At 54.5% G+C, this 26,689-nt stretch overlaps 1 protein-coding gene across 1 annotated transcript in view; it reads left to right on the top strand.

The window, feature by feature from the left end:
* Window positions 1-25,720, top strand: part of IGDCC3 (immunoglobulin superfamily DCC subclass member 3) — a 55,951-nt gene extending 30,231 nt beyond the window's left edge. The window contains exons 4-15 of the mRNA XM_029065042.1: window positions 9,792-9,936; window positions 11,168-11,298; window positions 14,419-14,556; window positions 15,146-15,304; window positions 17,534-17,699; window positions 17,872-18,119; window positions 18,563-18,727; window positions 19,436-19,624; window positions 19,855-19,959; window positions 22,158-22,299; window positions 23,542-23,740; window positions 24,493-25,720. Coding sequence (XP_028920875.1) covers window positions 9,792-9,936; window positions 11,168-11,298; window positions 14,419-14,556; window positions 15,146-15,304; window positions 17,534-17,699; window positions 17,872-18,119; window positions 18,563-18,727; window positions 19,436-19,624; window positions 19,855-19,959; window positions 22,158-22,299; window positions 23,542-23,740; window positions 24,493-24,681 — 1,976 coding nt within the window. The 3' untranslated portion in view covers window positions 24,682-25,720. The remainder of the gene's footprint in view (window positions 1-9,791; window positions 9,937-11,167; window positions 11,299-14,418; window positions 14,557-15,145; window positions 15,305-17,533; window positions 17,700-17,871; window positions 18,120-18,562; window positions 18,728-19,435; window positions 19,625-19,854; window positions 19,960-22,157; window positions 22,300-23,541; window positions 23,741-24,492) is intronic.
* The last annotated feature ends 969 nt before the right edge of the window (window positions 25,721-26,689 follow it).

The raw sequence follows: 26,689 nt of genomic DNA, 5'->3' as shown, positions 1-26,689 counted from the left end.
GTAAGCGCTTAACAAATACCAACAATTTTATTAAGATCATACAGCAGGCTCGGGGCAGAGCTTGGATTAGAACCCAGGTCCTTCTGATGCCCAAGCTCTAGCCATTTAGCCACACTGCTCTGTGGCTTGTAAAACCACTATGGTGAGGGGGCTAACCACTCATCCCTAAATCCAGGGAGCCTGGTCCCACCCCAGCTGTCTCTCCCTTCAGGAGCCCTGCTGTGTCTCAGTGGGAGAATCTGAGGCGGGAAGACAGATGGAACACCACCTCTCCCTTGCTGCTGGAGCCTCACCTGCAGAGTTGAGACCTAATAAACACCTTGCTCCTCATTAGCCTAATTAGCTTTGGGGCAGGATTCACTGGGGGGAGGGCGAGAAGGTGTAGCTGACTCCAGAGAGGTGGCTCAAGCCTGCTTGAATTCCTAACGGGATCCCGTCATTTAGAAAGAAGGGGTCAGACCCGGGCCGAGATTTTTCCATCCGGGCCGATTTTTTCGTTACTGCAGAAGCAAGGCTTGGTTCTGTCCCCCCAGAGACTCAGACCCCCTCCCACCAAGATAGCTGGGTGTCGGCACCGATCGATCAAACAGGAGTATTTCTCGAGGGGCTCAGAAGCCAGGAAGCATGTTAGAAGCAGTATGGCCTAGTAGCCAGAGCGTAGGCCTGGGAGTCAGAGGGACCTGGGTTCTAATCCCAGCTCCACCACTTGTCTGCTGTGTGGCCTTGGGTAAGTCGCTTCACTCCTTTTGGTCTCAGTTCCCTCGTCTGTAAAGCAGCGTGGCTCAGTGGAAAGAGCACAGGCTTGGGAGTCAGAGGTCGTGGGTTCTAATCCTGGCTCTGCCCCTTATCAGCTGTGTGACTTTGGGCAAGTCACTTAACTACTCTGTGCCTCAGTCACCTCATCTGTAAAATGGGGATGAAGACTGTGAGCTCCACATGGGACAACCTGATAGCCTTGTATCTACCCAGCGCTTAGAACAGTGCTCTGCACATATTAAGCGCTTAACAAATATCAAAATTATTATTATTAAAGTGGGGATTAAGACTGTGAGCCCTATGTGGGACTGGAACTGTATCCAACCAATTTGCTTGTATCCACCCCAGTGCTTATTACAGTGCCTTGCACGGAGTAAGTCCTTATAAATACCACCATCATTATTATTTATTAGGAAGCCAGCGAGGTCTTTTAGTATGTGAGCCTCATGACAGGCCTCATGTTTTTTCACCTATTAATACCTAATTGTGGTGTTAATTAAAAATACCACAATTATTATTATGTATTTCTCTTGGCACATAGTTCAGTGTTCTGCACACTGGAAGTACTTACAAAATACTATTAATGTTACATCTACTATCTGAAGCAGCGTGGCTCAGTGGAAAGAGCCCGGGCTTGGGAGTCTGAGGTCATGGGTTCTAATCCTAGCTCCGCGGCTTGCCAGCTGTGTGACTTTGGGCAAGTGCTTAAATACCATCATCATCATTATTATTATTATAGAATTATTATTATAAGAGAAGCAGTGTGGCTCTGTGGAAAGAGCCTGGGCTTGGGAGTCAGAGGTCAGGGGTTTGAATCCCAGCTCTGCCACTTATCAGCTGTGTGACTGTGGGCAAGTCACTTCACTTCTCTGTGCCTCAGTAACCTCATCTGCAAAATGGGGATGAAGACTGTGAGCCTCACGTGGGTCAACCTGATTACCCTGTGTCTACCCCAGCACTTAGAACAGTGCTCGGCAAATAGTAAGCGCTTAACAAATACCAACTATTTTTATTATTATTATCTGAAACAACTCAGCCCCGTAGGACTAAGGGTTTCTGGGCTGGATGGTCAGGCTCTGGGCTGCTTCTTTGGGGAAGTCCTGAAATGCAGCTTATTCTGGGGCAGAGCTTCTACTTTAACAAACATCTATTGCTTGAGGGAACTCCCCCCTGCACTTCCCTAGACTGTAAACTTCTTGGGGGCAGGTCTTCTAAGTCTACTGGCCTCCCCCAAGTTCTAATAGTGCTCTGTATAGAGGATAGAACACGGGCCTGGGCATCAGAAAGATGTGGGTTCTAATCCTTGTTTCCCCACTTGTCTGCTGGGTCGTCGGGCAAATGACGCCACTTCTCTGAGCCAGTTACTTCATCTGTAAAATGAGGATTAAGACTGTGTGCCCCATGTGGGATGTGGACTGTATCTAACCTGTTTACCTTGTATCTACCCCAGCCGGCGGCAAATAATAAGCACTTCACCAGTACCATAAAAAAGCAGGTGCTCTGTAACCTCCTAGCTTAATTTTTTGGTGAGTTAATTGCAGGTGTGGGGGTTAAGTGCAGGGTGACTCAGTGTGGGGCTTTGTGAAGCAGAATTGTAGGGGGCAGGTGGGTAGTTTTTTCATCCCTCAGAGTGTCCACCACCTCCCCTCAGCCCCCCCAGAGAGTCTCAGGTGTAAGGGGGAGGGAGGGGACACACAAGGATTAAGCTCCCTTAATGAGGTGCCATCTGCAGAGACACTTCCTCAGCTGGAGTCAGAGCCCACCCCCACTCCCCAAGTCTCCACATGGGACAGGGGCCGGGCTCTGATCCAGCTGGGTATGGTGGTGACTTGCCCTGGTGGCCATGGGCCCTGTGCCCTTCTTGCTCTGAGAACAGAGCAGCCCTGGAACAGAAGCCCCCTGGCTAGCTGGCGTTGGGTCATTCATTCATTCAATCATATTTATTGAGGGCTTACTGTGTACAGAGCACTGTACTAAGCCGTTGGGACAGTACGATACAACAGTAAATGGACACGTTCCCTGCCCACAAAGAGTTTACAGTCTAGAGCTGGGGAGACAGACATCAGTACAAATCAATAAATTGTGGGTCCAGATTCCTGTAGTCCTCCCAGACCCTGGCCAGCTCTAGTCCTGGGCTAGGTAGCCCAGAGAGGTCCAGTGGCCACCTGACAACGTGGTAGTCTAGGGGTCTGGTGCTCAGCCCAGAATGCAGGGTCCTTGCTTGCCAGAGCCAAGATAATTATAATAATTGTAGAATTTAAGAGCTTACTATGTGCCAGGCACCATACTAAGCACTAGGGTGGTTACAAGCAAATCGGGTTGGACACAGTCCCTGTCCCATGTGGGGCTCGCAGTCTTAATTCCCATTTTACAGATGAGGGACCTGAGGCCCAGAGAAGGGAAGTGACTTGCTCAAGATCACAGAGCAGACAAGTGGTGGAGTTAGGATTAAAAACCATCGCCTTCTGATTCCTATGCTCTAGCCACTTGGCCACGCAGCTTTCCCAAGAGGGTCACACCCCTCCCCAAGGTCACCCAGAAGAGTTCCCCATTAGGTGCCTGGTGGATCTCCAACTGCCCACTGCCCCCTCAGCCCCAGCAGAAGGGGAAGAGGGAAATGGACCAAGTTTCTACCCCAGGGCTCAGGGCACTTCTGGCCCCCTTGGGGCTTGGAACTCAGCACCCCCTCCCCCCACTATTCCAGGTTTCCTAGAAGCAGGGTGGGGGTGGAGGAGGGGCTAGAGGAGGGGGCCAGTTGTTGGACAGCAGTCGAAACTGAGCGGGTGGCCCCAAGCACCTGTCCTCCTGCAGCTCTGCACGGTTTCCTCCAGTGGGCTGGATGGCTGGTTCCTCCCACCACCCCGCATCCCCAGAGCCCCCTCCCTTGGGTTGCCCCCGCCATCCCCCTTGCCACCCCCCATCCCCTCCAGATGGTGGACTGCGCCGTGGGAGCCCGGATGGGCCGTGGCCATTGTGTCCGGAGACAAAGGCGGGGCCGGCTGGCCAGCTTGCCAAGGCTGCAGCGCATTCAGCAGAATCCCGGGACGACGGGCTGATGGCGGGGTGTTCCCAGGTCCTCCTCCTCCTTCGCCTGCCCTGCCTCCCGCCCGCCGTGGGAACCACCATCAATCTCCCCGGCCCAGGCCGCCTCCCGATTCCTCAGGCCCTGGCCACATTCCACCTCCCTGGAGCCTTCCCTGCTCAAGCAGTCCATCAATCAATCATATTTAGTAATAATAATACTTTCCCAAGTGTTTAGGACAGTGCTCTGCACACAGTAAGCATTCAATAAATACAAATGAATGAATGAATTGAGCTCACACTGTGTACAGAGCACAGTCCTAAGCTTTATGCATAGACATGTATAGGTCCCCATCCTCAGAGATTAACATTCACATACATGTGCGGACCATGAAGCCAGACCCACCGTCACACAACGCACCCAAATATAGATAGGTATACGTAGCTATCTGTCTATCATTCTATCTGGTATTCATTAAGCATTTATTATGTGTCAAACACTGTGCTAAGCCTTGGTGTCTTGTCTTAGTAAGCTGACAAAGCCTTGGGCTGATTACAAAACAATTAGGATGGACACAACCCCTATCCCACATGGAGCTCGAAGTCTGAGGAGGGAGAACAGGTATTGAACAAGTACTGAATCCCCATTTTACAGTTGAGGAAACTGAGGCACAGGGAAGTCGAACAACTTGCCCAGGGTCACACACGAGACAAGTGGTGGAGCCGGGATTAGAACCCAGGTCCTTTGACTCCTAGGCCCGGCCTTTTTCCACTAGGTTATGCTGCACTAATCTGTGTAGTTACACAGATACATGTACACATAGAGAGTCACATGTGCCCACACAGATTCTCACCACTGCACACTCACTCAATAATAAATCAGTCATATTTATTGAGCACTGCCGCATACGGAGCGGTCTATTAAGCACTTGGGAGAGTACAGTGTAACAGAGTTGGTAGACACATTCCTTGCCCACAGTGAGTTTACAGTTTGGAGGGGGAGACAGGCATTAATATAAATAAATGAATTGCGGATATGTGCATAAGTGCTTTGAGGCTGAGGGAAGTTGTAAATAAAGGGTGCAAGTCCACATTCAAGGGCGAAGCAGAAGGGAAGAAGACGAAATGAGGATTTGGGGAAGACCTCTTGGAGGAGATGTGCCTTCAATAAGGCTTTGAAAGGGGGTGATTTTCTGTTGGATATGAAGAGGGAGGGAATTCCGGGCCAGAGGCAGGATGTGGGTGAGGGATCGGCAATAAGATAGATGAGACGGGGGTACAGTAAGTAGGTTGATTTTAGAGGAGTGAAGAGTACAGGCTGGGTTATAGTTGGACATCAGGGAGGGAAGGTAGGAGAGGACAAAGTGAATGAGTTCTTCAAAGCCAGTGGTGAGGAGTTTCTATTTGATGCAGAGGTGGCTGGGCAACCACTGGAGATTCTTGAGGAGTAGGGAAACGTGGACTGAAGATTTCTGTAGAAAAATGATCCGGGCAGCAGAGTGAAGTATGGACTGGAGTGGGGAGAGGCAGGACGCAGGAAGGTCAGCAAGGAGGCTGATGCGGTGGTCACGGTGGGATAGGATAAGTGCTTGAATTAATGGGGTAGAAGTTTGGATGGAGAGGAAAGGGGAAATTTCATCGTCATCATCAACATTGGTATTTATTGAATGCTTACTGTGTGCAGAACACCGCACTAAGTGGTTGGGAAAGTACAGTACAACAGAGTCGGTAGACACGTTCCCCGCTTATAATGAGCTTACGGTCTAGAAGATGGACAATCGCGTACATACACAGGCATGAACAGTTATAGAATCACAAGCAGTTTTACAAATATAAACCCATTCAGTCCCTGGAGGTCTCCCATGCAAACAAGCTCAGGGTTTGTTCGAATACAAAAAGGTCTGAGGATTCATTGATGGGGCTGATTGCATGACTTCCCCCCACCCCCGCAGCCAGGATGGAGACATAACCTCCTCCATGCCCCCTCCTCCACCCTGACCCCTGGGGGAGTTGGACTCGACCCCTTGAACCTCCCTCCCAAATGGGGGGAATCGGGGGAAGGGGTTGCAGAGAGCAGATATTTCCAACCACCTCTCTCCAGGGTCTTCCCCCCGAGTGAAAGGAGCCAGGGCTTGTGTAATAATAATAATAATAATAATAATAATAACAATATTGTTAAGCACTTCCTGTATGCCAGGAACTGTACTAAGAGCTGGAGTAGATATAAGGTAATCAGGTTGGACAAAGTCCCTGTCCCACATAATCCCCATTTTACGCTACCTGACTGAGGCCCAGAGAAGTGAAGTGACCTGCTGAAGATCACAGAGCAGACAAGTGGCAGATCCGGGATTAGAACCCAGGTCCTTCTGACTGGCCGGCCCGAGCTCATGCTCTCCAGCCCTGGCCTGATTTCTTGGACTCTCTGGCTCTAGTCAGCCAGAGCTGTGGTATCCTGTCATAATAATGTTGGTATTTGTTAAGCGCTTACTATGTGCAGAGCACTGTTCTAAGTGCTGGGGTAGATACAGGGTAATGAGGTTGTCCCACGTGAGGCTCACAGTTAATCCCCATTTTACAGATGAGGGAACTGAGGCACAGAGAAGTTGTGACTTGCCCACAGTCACACAGCTGTCATCCACGGCTTCCCTCAGGGTCTCCAGTGCTGAGAGGCCCCAGGTCCTTGCTTACCCACACCAACCCCTAGACTGTAAACTCTGTTGTGGGCAGGGGATGTGTCTGTTTATTGTATTGTCCTCTCCCAAGTGCTTAGTACAGTGCTCTGCACACAGTAAGCACTCAGCAAATACGATTGAATGAATGAATGATGGATCCCCCGTTAGATAGAGGAGGAGGGACATTTGGTCACTGCCACTGAACCCTTCCCCAATAACCCCCACGACCCCCAAACGCCTCGGTTCCCCCTGGGCTGGGAACAGCCTTGCCTTGCCTTTCCGGGCGAATGTATTTTAAATGAGATTTTCTCTTCTTTTTTAATTCTATTTTCCATCCCCATTTTCCCCACCTGTAATCACATCAAGAACAGCTTCAAATTTCCAGCATGTTACAGCAGCAGACCCCAAGACCCCAGGGTTAACGCCTTCGGCCCCGCAGCCTCCTTTCCCAGGCTCCACCTGCTAGGGGCCAGAAGCACTGACGTGGTGAAGGGGGGGCATCTCTCCAGCTCTGTCCTCCGACAATTTTTCCCAATCAACCATCTAGTATTATTCTGATTCCCTACTGTGGGAAGAGCACTGTGCTCAGCACTTGGGAGAGCACAGTTGAGGTATAGGCGCAATAGCGAAGTATATTGGCTTAGCGGGATAGAACGTAGGCCTGAAAGTCAGAAGGATCTGGGTTCTAATTCCAGGTCGGTGACTTGTCTGCTGTGTGCCCTTGGGCATATCACTAAACTTCTCTGTGCCTCAGCTACCTCCTCTGTAAAATAGGTCTGAAGACTGTGAGCCCCATGTGGGTCAGGGACTGTGTCTAACCTGATTAGCTTGTACATATCCCAACTCTTAGTAGAGAAGCAGTGTGGCTCAGTGGAAAGAGCCCGGGCTTGGGAGTAAGAGGTCATGGGTTCGAATCCCGGCTCTGCCACTTGTCACCTGTGTGACTGTGGGCAAGTCACTTCACTTCTCTGTGCCTCAGTTACCTCATCTGTAAAATGGGGATTAAAACTGTGAGCCCCACGTGGGACAACCTGATTGCCCTGTATCTACTCCAGTGCTTAGAACAGTGCTCTGCACATAGTAAGCACTTAAATATCAACATTATTATTATTATTATTATTATTACAGGCCCCGGTACATAGTAAGCACTTTACAAATACCACTTTTTAAAAAAAATCCCTGCTTTAAAGGAGTTTACATTCTCCTAATTATGGTACTTGTTAAGCACATCTATATGCTAAGAACTTTTCTAAGCACTGGGGTAGCTACAAGTTAATCAGGTTGGACACAGTCTCTGTCCCACAAGGGGCTTAATAGGCACAGAGCTCTGTACTGAGCGCTCGGGAGAGAACAATAGAAGTAGTAAATATGGGCCCTATCCCCAAGAAGCTCACCGTCAATTGGCGGTGGGGGGATAGATACTAAAATACAACTAGGCTCCCAGATCGATCAAGCAATTAATCAGTTTTGGGGGTGCAGGGGAAGGGGCTGCGGGGGCGGGTAGGGGGTTGGGAAATGGTTCCGGCCTTCTGCTCCGGAAAAAGATGGCCCCTGGGGCAGCAGGAGGACAGATGGTGTGACCCATTTAACGGCTCTTGAAGCAAGATGGGGAGTAATGAAATATTGAAATTCCAAGACCCCCGCAGCGGGGACCAGCCAAGCGACAGTGCCCACCACCCCTCCCCAGCCCCACCCACGGCGGGAGGAAGGGGAGGGAGGGCCACTGAGGGTGTGGGGGGCAGGCAGGGGCCCAGAGCCCATGTCTGCATGTGGTCCCAGCTCGTGCCCTCGACGGCCCGGGGCTCTAGGGGTTAACCCAGCCCGGGGTCGGGTAGGCCGGCCTCTCTGAATATTTATGACTTATTAAGATGCAGATTGTTGGGGAGGGGGCTTCGTTAGCCGGATTACCTCCACCCCTTCTCTCCTCAGCCCTACCCCTCAGATGGAACGCCTGACGGGTCCGGGAGTTGGGATGGTGCCACCCTCTGCCTCACCCCTGTCCTCCATCCCACCGCCGAGGCCAGAGCTAGGGGAGCCGGGCCACGGGCCGCTGCTTCCCTCCTTTAGGCCGTGAGCCCCAAACAGGGCAAGGACTGCGCCCGATCTGATTGGATTATCACAATAATAGTAACTGTGGTACTTAGGTGCTTACTATGTGCCAAGCACCGTTCTAAGCACTGGGGTAGGTACAAGTTAATCAAGTGGAACAGAGTCCCCATCCCACACGGAGCTCCCACTCTTAACCCCATTTTACAGATGAGGTAACTGAGGCCCAGAGAAGTTAAGCGTCTGGCCCAGAGAAGTTAAGCGTCTCGCCCAAGGTCACACGGCAGACATGCGGCGGAGCCGGGATTAGAACTCCAGGTCTTTCTGACTCCCAGGCCCGAGCTCTGTCCACTAAGCCACGCCGCTTCCTACTCCAGAGCTTAGCACAGTGCTTGGCACCTAGTAAGCGCGGAACAAATACCGCGATTCTTATTACTGCTGTTCTGGCTTCAGCCCCCTGATGGCAGGCCTGGAGCCCAGCTCTAAATTCAGAACTATGGTCCAAATTTCTCTTCCTTCCACGTCTCCATCTTTCCTGGGCCTCCTCTCTCCCCTCTGGAAGTTAATTTGTGTCCTTCTCCCCCATCGGACTGTAAGCTCACTGATGGCGGCGGTCCAGTCTTTGACCTCTACTTAGTCTCTACCAACCAGAGTGCTTTGCAGCCAGTAGATGCTCAGGGAATACTACTGATTCCAAGTGCTTAGTACAGTGCTCTACACACAGTGAGGAGTCCGTAAACTTCCCTGGTTGATTGGCAAACCCAGATTCCCTGGCCGTGGAGGGCGAGGGGGAGGTCACTCACCAGGGGCACAGAGTAACAGCCTCTCAGAGAGCCCTCCTCGCCCCTGATTCACCCGCCTCTCTCCTCTAATGCCAACCTTCTCACTGTATCTCGATCTCCTCTATCTTCCTGCCGACTTCTGGTGCGCCTGGAACGCCCTCCCTCCTCATATCCATCAGACAATAACTCTCCCCACCTTCAAAGCCTTATCGAAGCCACATCTCCACCAAGAGGCCTTCCCTGATTAAGCCCTCCTTTCCTCATCTCCCACTCCCTTCTGCGTCACCTTTCCTCTCTTTCTTTACTCATCCCCCCTCCCAGCCCCGCACCACTTACGTCCACATCTATAATTTTATTTATTTCCATTCATGTCGGTCTCCCCCTCTAGCCTGTCCCCTCGTCGTGGGCAGGGAATGTGTCCGTTCTACTGTCTCAAGCGCTTAATACGGTGCTCTGCATCGAGTAAGCATTCAATAAATACGATCGACTGACTGATTGACTTGTCCTCCCCCAGCAATGTCAGACTTCCACGTCCACCCCGAGAGCGCCGTGGTGGAGGAGGGCGGCGTGGCCCGGTTCCAGTGTCAGATCCACGGCCTGCCGGAGCCCGTGATCCTGTGGGAGAGGAACCAGGTGCCCATCGACACGGAGGACGACCGGTGAGAGCCAGGTTTTCCGGTGGGGGCGGGGTGGGAGGAAGGCGCTCCTCCTGCTCCCCGACCCTTCCCCCCAATCCGGGAGACCGGTGAGGTCCCGTTCATTCTTTCACTTATTCAATCATAATTATTGAGATCTTACCGTGTGCAAAGCACCGTGTTAAGCACTCGAGAGAGTACAATATGGGATTAAGACTGTGAGCCCCATGTGGGACAACCTATTGACTTTGTGGCTACTCCAGTGCTTAGAACAGTGCTTGGCACATAGTAAGCACATAACAATAATAATAATGTTGGTATTTATTTAGCGCTTACTATGTGCAGAGCACTGTTCTAAGAGCTGGGGTAGATACAGGGTCATTAGGTTGTCCCACGTGAGGCTCACAGTCTTCATCCCCATTTTACAGATGAGGGAACTGAGGCACAGAGAAGTTAAGTGACTTGCCCATAGTCAGCTGACCAGTGGCAGAGCAGGGATTTGAACCCATGACCTCTGACTCCCAAGCCCGGGCTATTTCCACTGAGCCACATGGCATCATTATTAATAGAATAGACACATTCCCGGCCCTCAGTGACCTTACAGTCCCATTCATTCATTCATTCATTCATTTAATTGTATTTATTGAGTGCTTACTATGTGCAGAGCACTGTACTAAGCACTTGGGAGAGTACAATATAATATTCATTCATTCATTCAATCGTATTTATTGAGCACTTACTGTGTGCAGAGAACTGTACTAAGCCCTTGGAAAGTACAATTCAGTAGCAATCATTCATTCCATCATATTTATTAAGCGCTTACCTGTGCAGAGCACTGTGCCAAGTGCTTAGGAAAATGCAATACAGAGGGACAATCCCTGCCCTCAACGAGCTCACAGTCTAGAGGGGGAGAGACAGACATCGATGCAAATAAACAGACATCAATATAAATAAATAAAATTACAGATCATAAACGGACACATTCCCTGCCCACAAGGAGCTTACGTCGTCTGCGGGGAGACAGATATTAACATAAATAAATAAATGACAGATACGCATGTGCGTGCTGTGGGGCTGGGTCAGGGGGATGAATAAAGGGAGCAAGAGAAGAGGAAAGGAGGGCTTAGCAGGGAAGACCTCTTAGAGGAGATGGGCCTTCAATAAGGCTTTGAAGTGGAGGGGAGTCTGTCCCTCCCGCACGATGTGACTGTGACTTTTCTGCTTTGGCTCCCCACGCCCCTCCGCCCCCCTCAAGGTACACCCTGCTCCCCAAGGGCGTCCTGCAGATCACCGGGCTCAGGGCTGAAGACAGCGGCCTCTTCCACTGCGTGGCCACCAATGTCGCCAGCGTCAAGTTCAGCCGCAGAGCCAGACTCACGGTGTCCGGTGAGCGGCCCCTCGGTCCATCCGTCGGTCAGGGGAATCGGTTGAGCGCTTACTGCGAGCAGAGCACTGTTCTGAGCGCGTGGGGGAATAAATACAACAGAGTTGGTAGAGGGAATTCCTGCCCACAAGGAGGGCAAAGAGGCCACGCTGCTTCTTTGATCTCCGGCTTTCAGAAGCTTACCGTCTTTTAATAATAAATAATAATCATGGTACTCGTTAAGTGCTTACTATGTGCCAACCACCTTTCTAAGCACCCGGGTAGATACAAGTTAATCAGGTTGGAGACGGTCCCTCTCCCATTTGGGGCTCGTAGGCTTCATCCCCATTTCACAGATGAGGGAACTGAGGCCCAGAGAAGTGAAGAGACTTGCCCAAGTTCACCCAGCAGACATGTGGCAGAGCCCACGAAGAACTTACAGTCTAGAAGGGGAGACAGATGTTATAATAAATCATGGGTATGGACATAAGCCCTGTGGGGCTGAGGGTGGGGTGACTTTCAAGGGCTTATAGGGGACAGATGCAAGTCCATAGGTGATGCGGAAGAGAGGGGGAGTAGGGAAAAGGAAGACTTAATTGGTGAAGGCCTCTTGGTGGGGATAGGATTTTATCTGAATTTTGGAGGTGGGGAGAGTGGAGGTCTGTCTTATTTGAAGGAGGAGGGAGTTCCAGGTCAGAAGAAGGGTGTAAACGAAGGTGATTTCAGATGGTTGTGAGGGTCTAAGTAATAATAATAATAATAATAATAATTATGTAATGTTGGTATTTGTTAATTAATTTGTTAATTGTAATTATGGTATTTGTTGGGTGCTTACTATGTGCCAGGCCCTGTTCTAAGCGCTGGGGTAGATACAAGGTGATGGGGTTGGACACAGTCCCTATCCCACAAAAGGCTCACAGTCTTAATTCCCATTTTAAAATGAGGGAACTGAGTCACAGAGAAGTTAAGTGACTTGCCTAGGGGCACACAGCAGACAAGAGGAAGAGCCGGGATCAGAACTCATGACCTTTGGACTCTCAGGCTCGTGCTCTATCCACTAGGCCACGCTGCTTCTAAGTAGAGCTGGTACAAGTCTCTAAGTGTGGTCAGGCTGGGCCACTGATCAATCAATCAGTGCTATTTATTGAGAGCTTACGTGGGCAGAGCACTGTCCTAAACGCTTGGGAGAGTACAATAGAGCAATATAACGGACGCATTCCCTGCCCACAGCGAGCTTCCGGTCCAGAGATTGGACAAAGACCTTGTCCCTAGCCATAAAGTCAGGGCCCGTGGTAGAGGGAAGGTAGGGGAATTAAGTGGCGTAGAGGATAGAGTACGGGCCTGGAAGGCAGAAGGTCATGGGTTCTAATCCTGGCTCCGCCATTTGTCTGCTGTGTGGCCTTGGGCAAGTCATTTCACTTCTCTATGCCTCAGTTCCCTCATCCGTAAAATGGGAATCGAGATTGTGAGCCCCACTTGGGACAGGGACTGTGTCCAACCTGATTTGCTTGCATCCTCTCCAGCGCTTAGAACGGTGCCTGGTACATAGTAAGCACTTAGCAAATACCACAGTTATTATTATTATATTAATAACAAATTTACAGCAGGGAACCTTACCTTAAGCAGGCTGTTTCCAGGTGGAGGGAGAGGTCCACCTCAGCACCACTGGGCCTCGTCCACGCCTGGCGTGACCGCCAGACGCGGGCCATCAATTATTCACCGTCCGAGGAAGCCCGGGTCCTGCCCGACGGGGCTGGCTCCGTCTCAGGGCCGGGGCTGGACCGGAGCCAGGGCCGCCCGCCCAGAGCGGCTTCTGTCTGGGCCCCACGCAGCGGCACGAGTTGCCAGGAACTTCGGGATCCTTCCTTCGGTCCAGCGGGGAGGGGAGGTGGCCCAGAAGAATGGCCGTTAGCCCCCAGCCGGGAGTGGGCCGGTCCGGTGTTATTTCCCAGCCTCTCTGGGCCTGCTGGGATAGGCCCCAGGCAGCAGGTCCCCCCGGCCTTGGGCGAGCGTTCGGACAGGCAGGCCTCGGTGGGGAAGGGGGTGGTCTCCAGGCAGCTGGTGAGACCCCGGGCTCTTCCCCGCTCTTGCCAGCTCCGGCCTCCCGGACGCCTGCTGGTCTTCTTGACACAAAGGCGCCTTCCAGATGCTCTCAGTCAGGCAATCCTATTTATTAAGCACTTCCTGTGTGCAGAGCACTCTACTAAGCACTTTGGAGAGGACAATATAACAAGGTAACAGGCACATTTCCCATCCACAGTGAGCTGACGGTCTAGAGAGGGAGACAGACATTAATATAAGTAAATACATGACAGATACGGATATAAGTGCTGTGGGGATGGGAGGGGCGATGAGCAGCGAGAAGCAGCGTGATCTAGTGGATAGTGGATAGTTCACGGGCCTGGGAGTCAGCAGGACCTGGGTTCTAATCCCGGCTCTGCTGTTTGGCTGCTATGTGACCTTGGACGAGTCACTTCACTTCTCTGTACTTTAGGTACCTCATCTGTAAAATGGGGATTGAGACTGCAAGTCCCGTGTCGGACAGGGACTGTGTTCGACCCGGTTATCTTGTATCTCCCTCAGCAGTTAGTATAGTGCCAGGCACATAGTAAGCACTTAAACACCACAATTAGCATCATTATTATTATTATTAGCAGCAAGGATGAAACTGGCCCTTTATCGGTGGCATTCAACAGGGCTGGGGGTGTGTGGAGGTGCCTGTTTATTTGGATGTATATCATATCTATAATTCTATTTATTTATATTGTTGCCTGTTTACTTGCTTTGATGTCTGTCTCCCCACTTCTAGACTGTAAGCCCGGCGTGGGCAGGGATTGTCTCTCTCTATTGCTGAATTGTACTTTCCAAGCGCTTAGTAAAGTGCTCCGCACACGGTAAGCGCTCGATAAATACGACCGAATGAATGAATGAGTAAGTTGAAGCCGGGGAAGGGGGTCCCCGACCCACCTCCCGCCGTCTGGCGAGAGGGATGGAGCAGCCGGCCGCCGGGAGGGGAGTGGGGAGGGAGTGACTTTGTGGAGGAAGGGGGTGACTCCCTGTAGGGTTAGGGGGCGCAGGGCAATTTTCTGTCCACAGCGGTGTTTCTGAAGCGCTGACCCTGGGCCGACCGTTGTGCTAAGCAGGCGGCCGTTCCACGGCCTACAAGGAGCCCAGGATCCTGGTGGGCCCGGAGAACCAGACCCTCACCGTGCACCAGACGGCCGTCCTGGAGTGCATTGCTACGGGGAACCCCCGGCCCATCGTGTCCTGGAGCCGCCTCGGTGAGCGCGCCCTCCCCAATCCGCCCCCTCCACCCAGGAGTAAAAATGGAGTTCAGTCGGGCCCCTTCAGTTGCTCACCGAGGAGCTGCCGTAGCCATGTACTGCATGCTGGAAGTATGTTGATCCGTGGCAACCCAGGGTGGAGGGGGGAGGCCGGAGGGCTTCGGAGGAGTCGAGTGACCGTTAGGACCCCCGCCCCCATCCCTCCACGTGCTGATCTCCTGTGCCGGGAGGCTCCCGAACCGATTGAGATCGCGGGTCCTGGGACGAGCCGCCTTGTGACCTGGGCAATGGAGGCCCCACATCCAGAGAGAGAAGGGGGACCTGGGCCATGCCCAGAGCTGGGAGCCTCTGTCCCATTGCCCCCAACTGGAGGGACATTGCCAGGGGAAGACCTCCTCCCAGCAGGCTGGTCAGCCCGGGGGATGATGACGATCGACGCCCCATCGGGTGCCAGCTACATTGGACACCGGTCCGGGGGGCCGGGAGGGGCCTCCACCGCCACCGGCGTCCTGGACGAACCGGGCTGGGGTCGCCCCAGAGGGTCTGACATGACCCCGCCACCTGGGTGGGCCTCGCTCTCCTGCAGATGGCCGACCAATCGGGGTGGAGGGGATCCAGGTGCTGGGGACGGGGAACCTGATGATCTCCGACGTGACGGTGCAGCACTCGGGCGTCTACGTCTGCGCCGCCAACAAACCCGGGACGCGGGTCCGGAGGACGGCTCAGGGCCGGCTCGTGGTGCAAGGTGCGGACCCGGGGACCCCCGCCCCCCGGACCTCATGGGACCCCACGGTTGTCCCCGTCCCACCTCCCTCGTCCCTGGACGGGGTGGGGGGCCTTCAGAGGTCATCCCATCCATCCTCCTGCCTCTATACCCTCAAGTCCTTCCGCGTGCCCAAGGGGCGGTGAGGGTTGGGGTTATCTCTACACGTCTTAAAGATCCCCATCTGTGAAACAGGGATAAAATGTCTGTTCACCCTCTCTGTCAGTCAGTCAAAAGTATTTCTTGAGCACTTCCTGTGTGCAGTGCCCTGTACTAAGCGCTTGGGAGAGTACAATAGGACAATAAGCAGACGAACAGTGCTTGGCACATAGTAAGCGCTTAACAAATACCATCATTATTATTATACAGTCCCCGCCCACAGCCAGCTGACAGTCTGGAAGGGGAGACGGATATTAATATAATATAATGTCCCACGTGGGACAGGGATTCAACCTGGTTATCTTGTACCTATCCCAGCGCTCAGTACAGTGCTTAGTGCAGTATGTGGGATGTAGTAAGTGCTTGACAAATACCATATTTTCATGGTAACTCTGCAAGGCTGGATAAGGTTGAGGGTATTGTAGCAACCTTGGCTCTCATCTGAGAGGCTCGAGCCGGGATAGTATAGGTTCCTGTGACCTAAAGAATCCTGCAGAGGTCAACCCACCCATTCCCCTGCCTTCAGGCAGCTGCTCCTCGGGCAGGTTGATTTTTTTTTAAATATTTGCTAATATTTACTACGTTCCAGGCACTGTACTAAGCACTGGGGTAGATTCAAACTAATCAGGTTGGGCACAGTCCGTGTCCCACATGGGGCTCCTAATCCCCAATTTACAAACAAGTAACTGTGGCTCAGAGAAGTGATTTGCTCATCAAAGGCAGATAAGTGCCAGAGCCGGGATTAGAACCCAGATCTTCCTGACTCCCAGACCCCTGCTCTTGCCATTGGGCCACACTGCTTCTCAGGGCGGTTCGGTTCTGGAAGTTAAATCCTTCCATTTTCCGGCACGAGCTGTCCCTCCAACATGGTGAAGGGGAAGGAATCAGAGTCTGAAACGATCGTTTGTTTTGGCTTGCGTGTGTCCCTGATTCATCTAAATGTGAGTGACGGAGCATTTCACTTGGGCCTCGTGTTAATCAGCTCCACAACCTCATCTGGAGAATGGGGATGAAGACTGTGAGCCCCATGCAGATCATGGACTGTGTCTGACCTGATTAACTTGTATCTACCACAGTGTTTAGGGCAGTGCCTGACACAGAATAAGCACTTAAATGCCATTTTAAAAAAAGGGGGTTACTCGGTGCTCCCCCTGGCTTAATGGAAAGAGCCCGGGCTTGGGAGTCAAAGGTCGTGGGTTCTAATCCCGGCTCCGCTACTTATCAGCTGGGTGACTTTGGGCAAGTTACTTCACTTCTCTGGGCCTCAGTGACCTCATCTGTAAAATGGGGGTGAAGACTGTGAGCCCCACCTGGGACAACCTGATAGCCTTGTATCTACCCCAACGCTTAACAATACCGTCATCAGCATCACTGGTGGGGCAGGAGGGGGAAGCGGGTGTGGGAAAATAGAGCCGGTGACGAGGCCATCCACCTCTGCCTTATTGCTCGGGGCGGGGCCCAGCAGCTCCCACTCACGCGTGTATTTCCAAATTTCTGAGCACAGAGTTTGGCTCGATGGCTTTTTGACACAAACGATCTTTCTTAAAATTGCATTTACTCGTCTCCTGCCTGCGGGGCCTGTGCCTCAGCTGACACCCCGCATCAATCGTTCAGTCGATCCTATTTATTGAACGCTTCCTGTGTGCAGAGCACTGTACTAAGCGCTTGGGGGAGTACAATACAGTAATAAACCGATATATTTCCTGCTCACAGTGAGCTTACAATCAAGAGAGTAGGACCCCTCTTTCCTTCTCCTTCCCTCCTCTCTCCTGCCCCTCCCCTCCTTCCTCTCTCCCCTCCCTTCCCTCTTCTCTCCTCCCCTCTTTCTCCCTGCCCCTCTCCCCCACCCCTGCAGGATGGGGTAGGGGCAGGTCGGGCCCAGCTGACATAGGCCGGACTGAGGAGTTCAGAGCCTGTGGCCTAGCTGGACAGTAGCACTTGACTGCTGTTGTGAACTTGGGCGGGTCACTTACTTCTCTGGGCCTCAGTTATTATTATTATTATTCTCCCTCTTCCTCCTCCTCCTGGGCCTCACACCCGCTGCCCACTCAGCCCCCGCAGAGTTCGTTCAGCACCCGCAGTCCATCTCACGGCCCGCGGGCACCACGGCCGTGTTCACCTGCCAGGCGCAAGGGGAGCCGCCCCCCCAGATCACCTGGCTGAAGAACGGGCAGGTCCTGGGCCCCTCCAGTCACGTCAAGCTCAAGAACAGCAATAGGTACCACGGTGCGGGGAGAGGGGCGCCGGCGGTGGAGAGAACGGTTCCCCCGGTATTGCCGGGGTCGTGACCCCCAGGAGCGGCCACGATGTGGGCGGGGGGGCCCGGGAGGACTGGGGAGAGACGGGGGGGGAAGCCGAGATGGTCACCCGACTGACCCTCCCCCACCCAGCACGCTGACCCTCTCCGGGATCAGCCAGGAGGACGAAGCCATTTACCAGTGCATCGCAGAGAACAGCGCCGGCTCCTCTCAGGCCAGCGCCCGGCTGACCGTGCTGTGGGCGGAAGGGCTGCCCGGGCCCCCCCGGGACGTCAGGGCCGAGACGGTCTCGGCCACCACCGTCCAGGTGTCTTGGGGCGAACCCCTGCAGAACACCCAGGAGATCATCGGTTACGTTCTCCACATCAGGAAGGCCACCGGTGAGGGCCCCTGCAGTCCCTCCGGGCTGGGAGGTGAAACCCCCCTTCCCGTCCCTGGGTCTCTAACACTTTGAACCCCATTTGCTCAGCACCTAGGCATGGGAGGCCTGGTCCAGGGTGGCGTGGCGGGGGTGGAGGAGGTCTCAGGGCCCAGAAGGCCCCGGGGGTGGGCGGGTGCCCCAGAAGGGAAGCTGGACGGAGAGCGAGCGAAGGGGGGGAGGATGCGGGGGGAGTCCCAATCAGGGAAAGCTTCCTGGAGGTGGCGGCTTTGGACTGCAGTCTAAAGGAGGCAGGGTGGGCGGGATGTTACCCAAGACGGGAGGCAGACGCATCCCGGGATGGACCGGGAAGACCAGTATCCGGCCCCTCCCCCGGAGGGCCCTCCCCTACCCCCACTTCCCCAGCCTTCCCTCAGTGTTCCCCCTGCCCCCGCCCCGGCCCAGACCCCCTGGAGATGGAGTACCAGGAGGCGGTCAGCAAGAGCACCTTCCAGCAGCTAGTGTCCGACCTGGAGCCGTCCACCCGCTACAGCTTCTACGTCAAGGCCTACACGTCGCGGGGGGCCAGTCGACCCTCCGTGGTGACCGTGGTCCGCACTCTGGGGGAAGGTGAGGCCCCGGGGGGCCGGGGAAGCCCGAGGGCACCCGCGGCGTGGACCGCTGAGAGCCAGCCGGGCGCATTTATTGACGCTTACTATGTGCAGAGCACCCTATTAAGCACTTGCGAGCCGGCCCGACCTGAAGGGGACAGTTTTGAACGGACATTGGACCCTGGCCTTGGGCTTTGACCCCTGGGACCTGGCCAGCTGGAGTCCACCGGGCAAGAACACGAGCAGGTCAAGGAGCCTGAGTTTTACCTGAGAACGCAGGGGCCGGGGTAGAGTGAGGAGAAGCAGTGGAGCCTAATGGATAGAGCCCGGGCCTGGGAATCAGAAGGACCTGGGTTCTAGTGACCCTGGACAAGTCACTTCACTTATCTGGGCCTCAGTTACCTGAACCATAAAATGGGGATTGAGACTGTGAGCCCCACGTTGGGCAGGGACTGTGTCCAACCTGATTAGCACGTACCTACCCCGGTGCTTAGAACCGTGCCTGGCACGTAATAAGCACTTACCGAATACCACTAAAACAAAACAAAAAGAAACTAAGTAGCTAAAATGAGGAGTTGGCGGAGGAGGGAATCCAGAATTGAAAATTTCTGTTTCTGATTTCTCTTTTTCCCCAATCCTCTCCCGGCTCTCTCTCTTTCTCTCCCTTTCCCGTTCCCTATCCGTTCCCCTCTCTGTCTCTGTGTCTCCCCGCGCGCCTCTGTGGCAGTCCCGGGGATGCCGGCCCTGTCCGTCAGGGTCCTGAACAGCACCGCGATCCAGGCCCTGTGGGAGCCGTCCCTCAAGCTGGGGCAGCACAGAGGCTTCAAGCTGTTCTACCGCCAGGTGCACCTGCCCCGCTTCGTCGGCCCCGTGCTGTTGCCCGGCAACGCCACCTCCTTCAACATCACCCACCTGGGTACGGGGCGGGCGGCGGGGCACCGGGGACCTCAAGGGAGGGGCAGGGGCAGGGGCGGAGAGACCCCCACTCCTGGGAGGACCGGGGGTGGGGGGCAGCTGCCCCGGAGGGTGGAGGCGGGGCGTCCCGGTAGCCCCTCGTGGACCCCGGCCCGGGTCGAGGCGGGGTGACCCGGCAGCCTCTCGTGGCCCCCGGCGTGGGTCTGACCGGGCGGCGGACTCTCCCCTCAGACCCGGCCGTGGTTTATGAGGTAAAGCTGCTGGCCTACAACCAGCACGGGGACGGGAACATCACCGTTCGCTTCGTGTCCCTCCGCGAGACCGTGGACAGGACTGGTGAGTCGGCCCCCGCGATGGGGGCTCTGGGAAATAATAATAGTAATAAAAATAATAATAATTGCATTTGTTAATAATAATGATGGTATTTGTTAAGCGCTTACTCTGTGCCAAGCACTGTTTTAAGCACTGAGGTAGATGCAAGCTAATCAGGTTGTCCCTCATGGGGCTCACAGTCTTAATCCCCATTTTCCAGATGAGGTCACTGAGGCACTGAGAAGTTAAGAAGGTCACACAGCGGACGAGTGGCAGAGTCGGGATTTGAATCCACATCCTCTGACTCCCAAGCCCGTGCTCTTCCTACTAGGCACGAAGAGCTAACTATGTGCCGGGCACTGTTCTAAACGCTGGGGTAGATAGAAGATAATCGGGTTGGCCACAGTCCCTGTCTCACATAGGGATCACAGATGAGAGACCTGAAGCACAGAGAGGTGAAGTGATTTTCCCAAGGTCCCACAGCAGATGGGTGGCCGAGCCGGGATTAGAACCCAGGTCCTTCTGACTCCCAGGATCATTCATTCAATCATATTTATTGAGCACTTACTGTGTGCAGAGCACTGTACTTACCTACTAGGACACGCTGTTTCTCTAAAAAGAGAATCCAGACCGGGAGTGCGGGGAGTGGAGTTCGGGGTTCAAATCCTGCCCGGTCGGGCCTCAACCAGCCCCGACCCGGGCACCCGGCTTATGACGTGGGGGCCGTCGGTCATTCTGGGGGAGGCTCCGCCTGTACCCCCGTTGGGGATCTCCAAGCGCCGGTCCTCGCTTCTGCCTGAGGGTCCAAATGATCCCCGGGTGGGGAGACCACCCAAAAAGTGGGGCAGAAGGAAAGATGGGGAGGCAGGAAGCCTCCATCAGAGAAAGGGGAGAGGACACCAACCTCAGGCTCAATCTGTGAACACCCGCGGGGGTCTTCCCTTTGGGCTAGGAGGGAGCGTTCACCTCGGGGCTGAAATATCTCGGCTCAGTAGGCCGGACCAATTCCTAGAGTTCCTTATCCCTGGACGGGGCCTCCAGGGATTAGACTCAGTGGGGAGGCAGAGGGGCAGAACCAAGGGGGCAACTATTCCTTCCCATCTCCTGAAAGAGAATAATAATAATAATGTAGTATTTGTTAAGCGCTTACTATGTGCAAAGCACTGTTCTAAGCGCTAGGAGGATACAAGGTGATCAGGTTGTCCCGCATGGGGCTCACAGTTTTTAATCCCCATTTTCCAGATGAGGTAACTGAGTCACAGAGAAGTGAAGTGACTTGCCCAAAGTCACACAGCTGGCAAACGGCAGAGCTGGGATTCGAAGCAGCATGGCCTAGTGGAAAGAGCCCAGGTCTTTGAATCGGAACTCCTGTGTTCTAATCAAGGCTCTGCCACTTGCCTGCTGGGTGGCCTTGGGTGAGTCACTTCACTCCTCTGGTTCTCGGTTTCCTCAACCTTTCAATGGGGATTAAATTATTCTCCCTCCTACCTAGACTGTGGGACAGGGACTGTGTCCATCCTAATTAACCTGTATCTACCCTAGCTCTTAGAACAGTGTTTGGCATGGAATAAGCGCTTTAACAAATACCGTTTCGCAAAAAAAAAGGGGCAGAAAGAACAGGTCGCCTCTCAGGCTGCCAGATATCTGGCTGCATCTTTAGACGGTAAGCTCGTTGTGGGTAGGGAATGTGTCTGCATGGCTTAGTGGAAAGACCCAGGGCCTGGGAGTCAGAAGGACATGGGTTCTAATCCCGGCTCTGCCACATGTCTGCTGTGTGACCGTGGGCAAGTCACTTCACTTCTCTGGGCCTCAGTTCCCTCAGCTGTAAAATGGGGATTAAGACCGTGAACCCATGTGGGACTGTGTCCAATCTGATTAGCTTGTACCTACCCCAGTGCTTAGAACAGTGCTTGACATAATAAGCGCTCAGCAATTGCCACCATCATGGTCACCGTTCTGTCGTACTCTCCCCGGCACTTTTGGACAGTGTTCTGCACACAGGAAGCGCTCAATAAATCCGATGAACCCGCTGCCTGCCCCTAGGTGCCCAGGTCCGCCCATGAGCGCTGGCAGCTGACGGGGGAAGCGTCCATTCAGGTCCCCTGTAGCTAAACGGGTCCCCTGAGGGCACCGGGTTCCTCCCTCAGCCCAGACTGGGGGTCGGGGAGGAAGGGGGTCTCAGTTGCCCGACTGGACGAGCCCCTGCCCCTCCGCTCTTTCAGTGCCCAACCCCCCGTGTGACTGCCTGAAGGAGGAGGAGGGCAGTAAGTCTTCCACCGCCACAGGCCTCATCGTTGGCATCCACATTGGCATCGCCTGCATCGTCTTCTGTGTGCTCTTTCTTGTCTTCGGCTACCGCGGCAGGTGAGTGACCTCGGGTGTGGGCGGGGAGGCCTCTGGGGAACCTCCTGTCTGTGCCCCTGGTGCCCGGTCAGGGCCGGGGAGTCTCCCTCAGCCCGGCGGCGGGGCGGCGATAGGATGACACCTGGGCCTCCCTCTGCTCCAGCTCATCGGTCGTATTTACTGAGCGCTTACTGTGTACACAGCACTGGGTTAAGGGCTTGGAGGGTACAGTGTAACAGAGTTGGTAGACCAGGAGAAGCAACAAGGCCTAGTGGGGAGAGCCCGGGCCTGGGAGTCAGGTCATGGGTTCTAATCCCGGCTCTGCCACTTGTCTGCTGTGTGACCTTGGCTGAGTTACTGCACTTCTCTGTGCCTCAGTTGCCTCGTCTGTAAAATGGGGATTGCGACTCTAAGCCCCATGTGGGATAGGGACCGTGTCCAACCCGATTTGTTTATTATAATAATTATGGTACTAGTTAAGTGCTTACTATATGCCAGGAACTAGTACTCGTATCCACCCCAGTGCTAAATAGAGTGCCTGGCACATATTAAGGACTATGTGAAGCAGCGTGGCTTAGTGGAAAGAGCCCGGACTTGGGAGTCAGTGGTCATGGGTTCTAATCCCAGCTCCACCAACTGTCCAGCTGTGTGACCTTGGGCAAGTCACAGCTTCTCTGGGCCTCAGTTACCTCACCTGCAAAATGGGAATGAAGACTGTGAGCCCCACGTGGGACAACCTAATTCCCTTGTATCTACCCCAGTGCTTAGAACAGTGCTTGGCACATAGTAAGCGCTTAACAAATACCAACATTATTAGTACTATTATTATTAATAAGTACCACAGTTATTATTTTTACTATGCTCCCATATGCTTAATCTAGTGCTCCGTACCCAGTAAGCCCTGAATATTGTGACTGGTACTCCTGAATTGCCAACAGCACTTATGTACATATCTGTAATTTATTTGTATCGACGTCTGTCTCCCCACCTCTAGACTGTAAGCTCACTGTGGGCAGGGAATGTGACTGTTTCTTGTTGTAATCTCTCAAGCGCTGAGTACAGTGCCCTGCATATAGTAAGCGCTCAATCAGTACAACTGAATGAATGAAAAAGTGCTTAGTCAAATGCACTGCGAGCGGTAAGCGCTCGGTAAATTCCATCAGTTGAGCGATTCGCTTCCCACCCCTGCCTGTCTTTGCCTTCCCCTGTCCACTCTGCCCGTCTCTCCCTTCCTCCGTCCACCCCTGCCCGCCTTGTCCTCAGGCTCCTCGTGTGCCAACCGGCCCAAGAGCAGCTGTCCACGCCCCAGAGGGACCCGAGGGGCCCGGCCACGAACGGGAACTCCTGCCCCTGGCGGGACCGAGAAGAGCTGGGTGGGAACGAGAAGCGCCTCGACCCCAACGAGCTGGAGCAGTTGTTCCCCCCGTCCCAGGCCGCGCCGCCAGGGGATAAGGGGTTCCCGGTAAAACCGCCCCCCTGGTCCCAGCTGAACCGCCAAGGGATAGGGGGAGGGACGGGGACTGGGTCCAACCAAATTAACTCGTACCTCCCCCAGCGCTTAGAACATTGTTTGACACAAAGTAAGCGCTTAGCAAATACCATGAAAAAAAGGGGGGTGGTTACGTCCGTGACTTAGTAGTTTGGATTCACCGGAATCTCAGGCCAGCCCGGCATGGGGAAACCTTCCCGTTGGTCGGCGGTGGGGGGGGGGAGACATGGGGGTCACAGAAGAAAGCAAGGCAGGCTGGGGCCTGAGGAATTCTCCGGTTTATCCCGGCCCCTCTCCGGGGTCTGTGGAGGAGCGCGCGATGTCGGCTGGAGTCCGAGCAAGACTCTCAGACTTGGTTGCCGACCTTGGGGTAGCTTGGCGTAGTGGATAGAGCCTGGGCCTGGGAGTCAGAAGGTCACGGGTTCTAATCCCGGTCCCCCACTAGTCCACTGTGTTACCTTGGGCCAGTCGCTTCGCTTCTCTGTGCCTCGGTGACCTCATCTGTAAAATGGGGATTGAGACTATGAGCCCCACATGGAACAGGGAGTGTGTCCAGCCCGATCTGCTTGTATCTGCCCCAGTGGTCAGTACAGTGCTTGGCACATAGTAAGAGTTTAACAAATACCATAATTATTATCATTATTATTACTGTTATTATTATTACCGACCGGGTTGACGGAAGGGGAATGGGTTTTTAACCTCTGATTGGCTGTCTGCTCCCTCAGCCTGACCCCGGGCTGCCCGAGTCGTGCGACGAGACCCAGATGTCCACCCTCCCGCCGGAGGAGTTCAGATACCTCGAGGAGCGGAGGCCCGAGACCCCAGACCCGGACATCCCTGGGATTGGAGTGTCCCCAGCCCTAAGGACGGACTCATCTCGGAGCACCAGCCCCAGTCCCGCCGGTGAAGGATAGTGGACCCGGTCAGGACGTCCCCACCAGGGAATTCCTGGGAATGGGATCCAGGACGTATCTGGTGTCAGGCGGGCCTCTGGGCCGAGGCCGCGTCCAGCGCCCTGCGGGGTCTGGGCTGTGTCTGGCACTCGGCGGGACCCGCACGGTGATTCTTCAATCTCAGGTCAAGTCGAGGGTTTCTCTGAACTCGTTCGTTATCATTATTGATATTATCATTCTGGTGGCTCCGCGATCCGGCCTTCGGAAGTAGCAGAACGCCTCCTCGGCCCTTCTCCAGACTGTCCCCGGGGAGAATTCCTTCTCCTCTTGGGGTGAGGGGGGCGGGGCGATCCTGGACTGGGAGAGAGGGCTTCCAAGGGCAGATCGGAGGGCCCAAGCCACTCCCCTGAATCGCCGCCACCCAGATTACAGAAGAAGAAGAAAAAAAAGAAGAAGGAAGTGTTTGGATGGAGGTGGTTCTCGACATGACTCCCAGGCTGCCGGCTGTTGGGCCCCGCTTCCCTCCGCCGGCGGCTCTGCCCGCGTTCTTGATTTCTCAGGATGCTTTTCCCTGTCTGACTTTTTCGCTCACCCAGCGTTTCCCAGAAGCCCTTCGCGGGCATCGAACTGCCACTTGGGGCAGACGCCAGGCCCGCCCGCAGTGGGCTCAGCACCTACCTCAGCCGGAATGAATGTCTGCCCGGAGGGCGGCGGATGAGGACCCCCGTCCCCGCCCCCGTCCTCCAGGTCCTACTCCCACCCCCTCGCCCCGCCTCCCTCCACCCCCTCAAAGTCTGGCACTTGTTCGTTCCGTGTTCGGTCCTACCTCAGGCCCCCGGCCCCGGGCGCCGGGGGCGCCATGTTGTCTCTGTAGGTTTTGTTTCGTCCTCGTCCTTGTTCGGGTGTGAAGCACTTCCAAAACGTCGAAAGCCAAGCCCTACCTCACCACCCCCCTCTCTTCCTTCGTGTGTTGGCATTATTGGATTTCCTTTCCCTCCCTTCTCTCCTTTTCCCTAATTCCTCCTCTCCCCCTTCCTCAGTCTCCTTTCTCCTTCCTCTCTCCTCCTCCCTCATCTTCTCCTTCCCTCCTTTTCTGCTCTTCTCCCACTCATCTCTCCTACTCTTCCCTCTCCTCCCTCGACCCTCCTTTTACCCTCACTTCGACCACTGGGCCCTGGGCCAGAGGAGCCCCCTGGCAGGTGACGAGGGGTCGACCCTTCCACGCCGAGTGGCTCCCGTGAGGCCGTTGGGACCCCGGCCCGGCCCCCTCAGTCAGGCAGGCTGAGATATAATCGTGTTTCTGCCCTGAGGTAAATGGCAGGGGGAGCTGCTGCTGGTGGAAACCTCAAGTTACCTGCTTCAGCCAAGTTAGACTGACCAAGAGTTGGGACGGGAGAATCCCCTCACCCAACAGTGAGCCAAACTGTCCCCTTCCCCACCTGTGCTCGCTCCTCGCCCACCCCAGTGGGAGACTGGGAGGGTCTCTCTGGAAACCCCACCGCCCTGAGGGGTGGCCCGATGCCCCGTCCCCTCGTCGCCTCCACCCCCCCCCCCCCCCCCCCCCGGCAGCCCTCTGGGAATCCAGGGAGGAGCAGAGGTGGGGCCCAGAGTCAGAGAAATCTGACAGTGCTGGAGAGTCGGGGACAGCCGGGAGTGACCCCCATCCCCTCAGCCAGTTTGGAGAGGAAGGGCCTGGCCAGCTGCCTCTGAGAGATCCCTTGCCCCTCGTAAAACATATTTTTCTTTAATTAAAAAAAGAAAAAAAAGTTCCCTCAGTGACCCTGAGACTAAGTGTGTCTTTCCCCTTCCCCAGATCCCTGAAACACCCACATCTAAGGCCCCGCTCCCATGACCCCCCATTTCCTTCAGGCGCGTTATCCATCGGCTGCCCGGGATTGGAGGTGGGTTGTCTCACTTTCCCCCACAGGTGTGGGAGGAGGGTGGCCCTGGCCTAGACGGGGTGTCCCCTTCCGGAAGACCACACTGCTGTCCACCAACTCCCCCCTGCCCAATCCCAATGGCTCACGGT

Source organism: Ornithorhynchus anatinus, chromosome 5 (genome assembly GCF_004115215.2).
Source record: "Ornithorhynchus anatinus isolate Pmale09 chromosome 5, mOrnAna1.pri.v4, whole genome shotgun sequence".
Taxonomy (NCBI): Eukaryota; Metazoa; Chordata; class Mammalia; order Monotremata; family Ornithorhynchidae; genus Ornithorhynchus; species Ornithorhynchus anatinus.
This window is presented reverse-complemented; position numbering and strand designations above follow the sequence as displayed.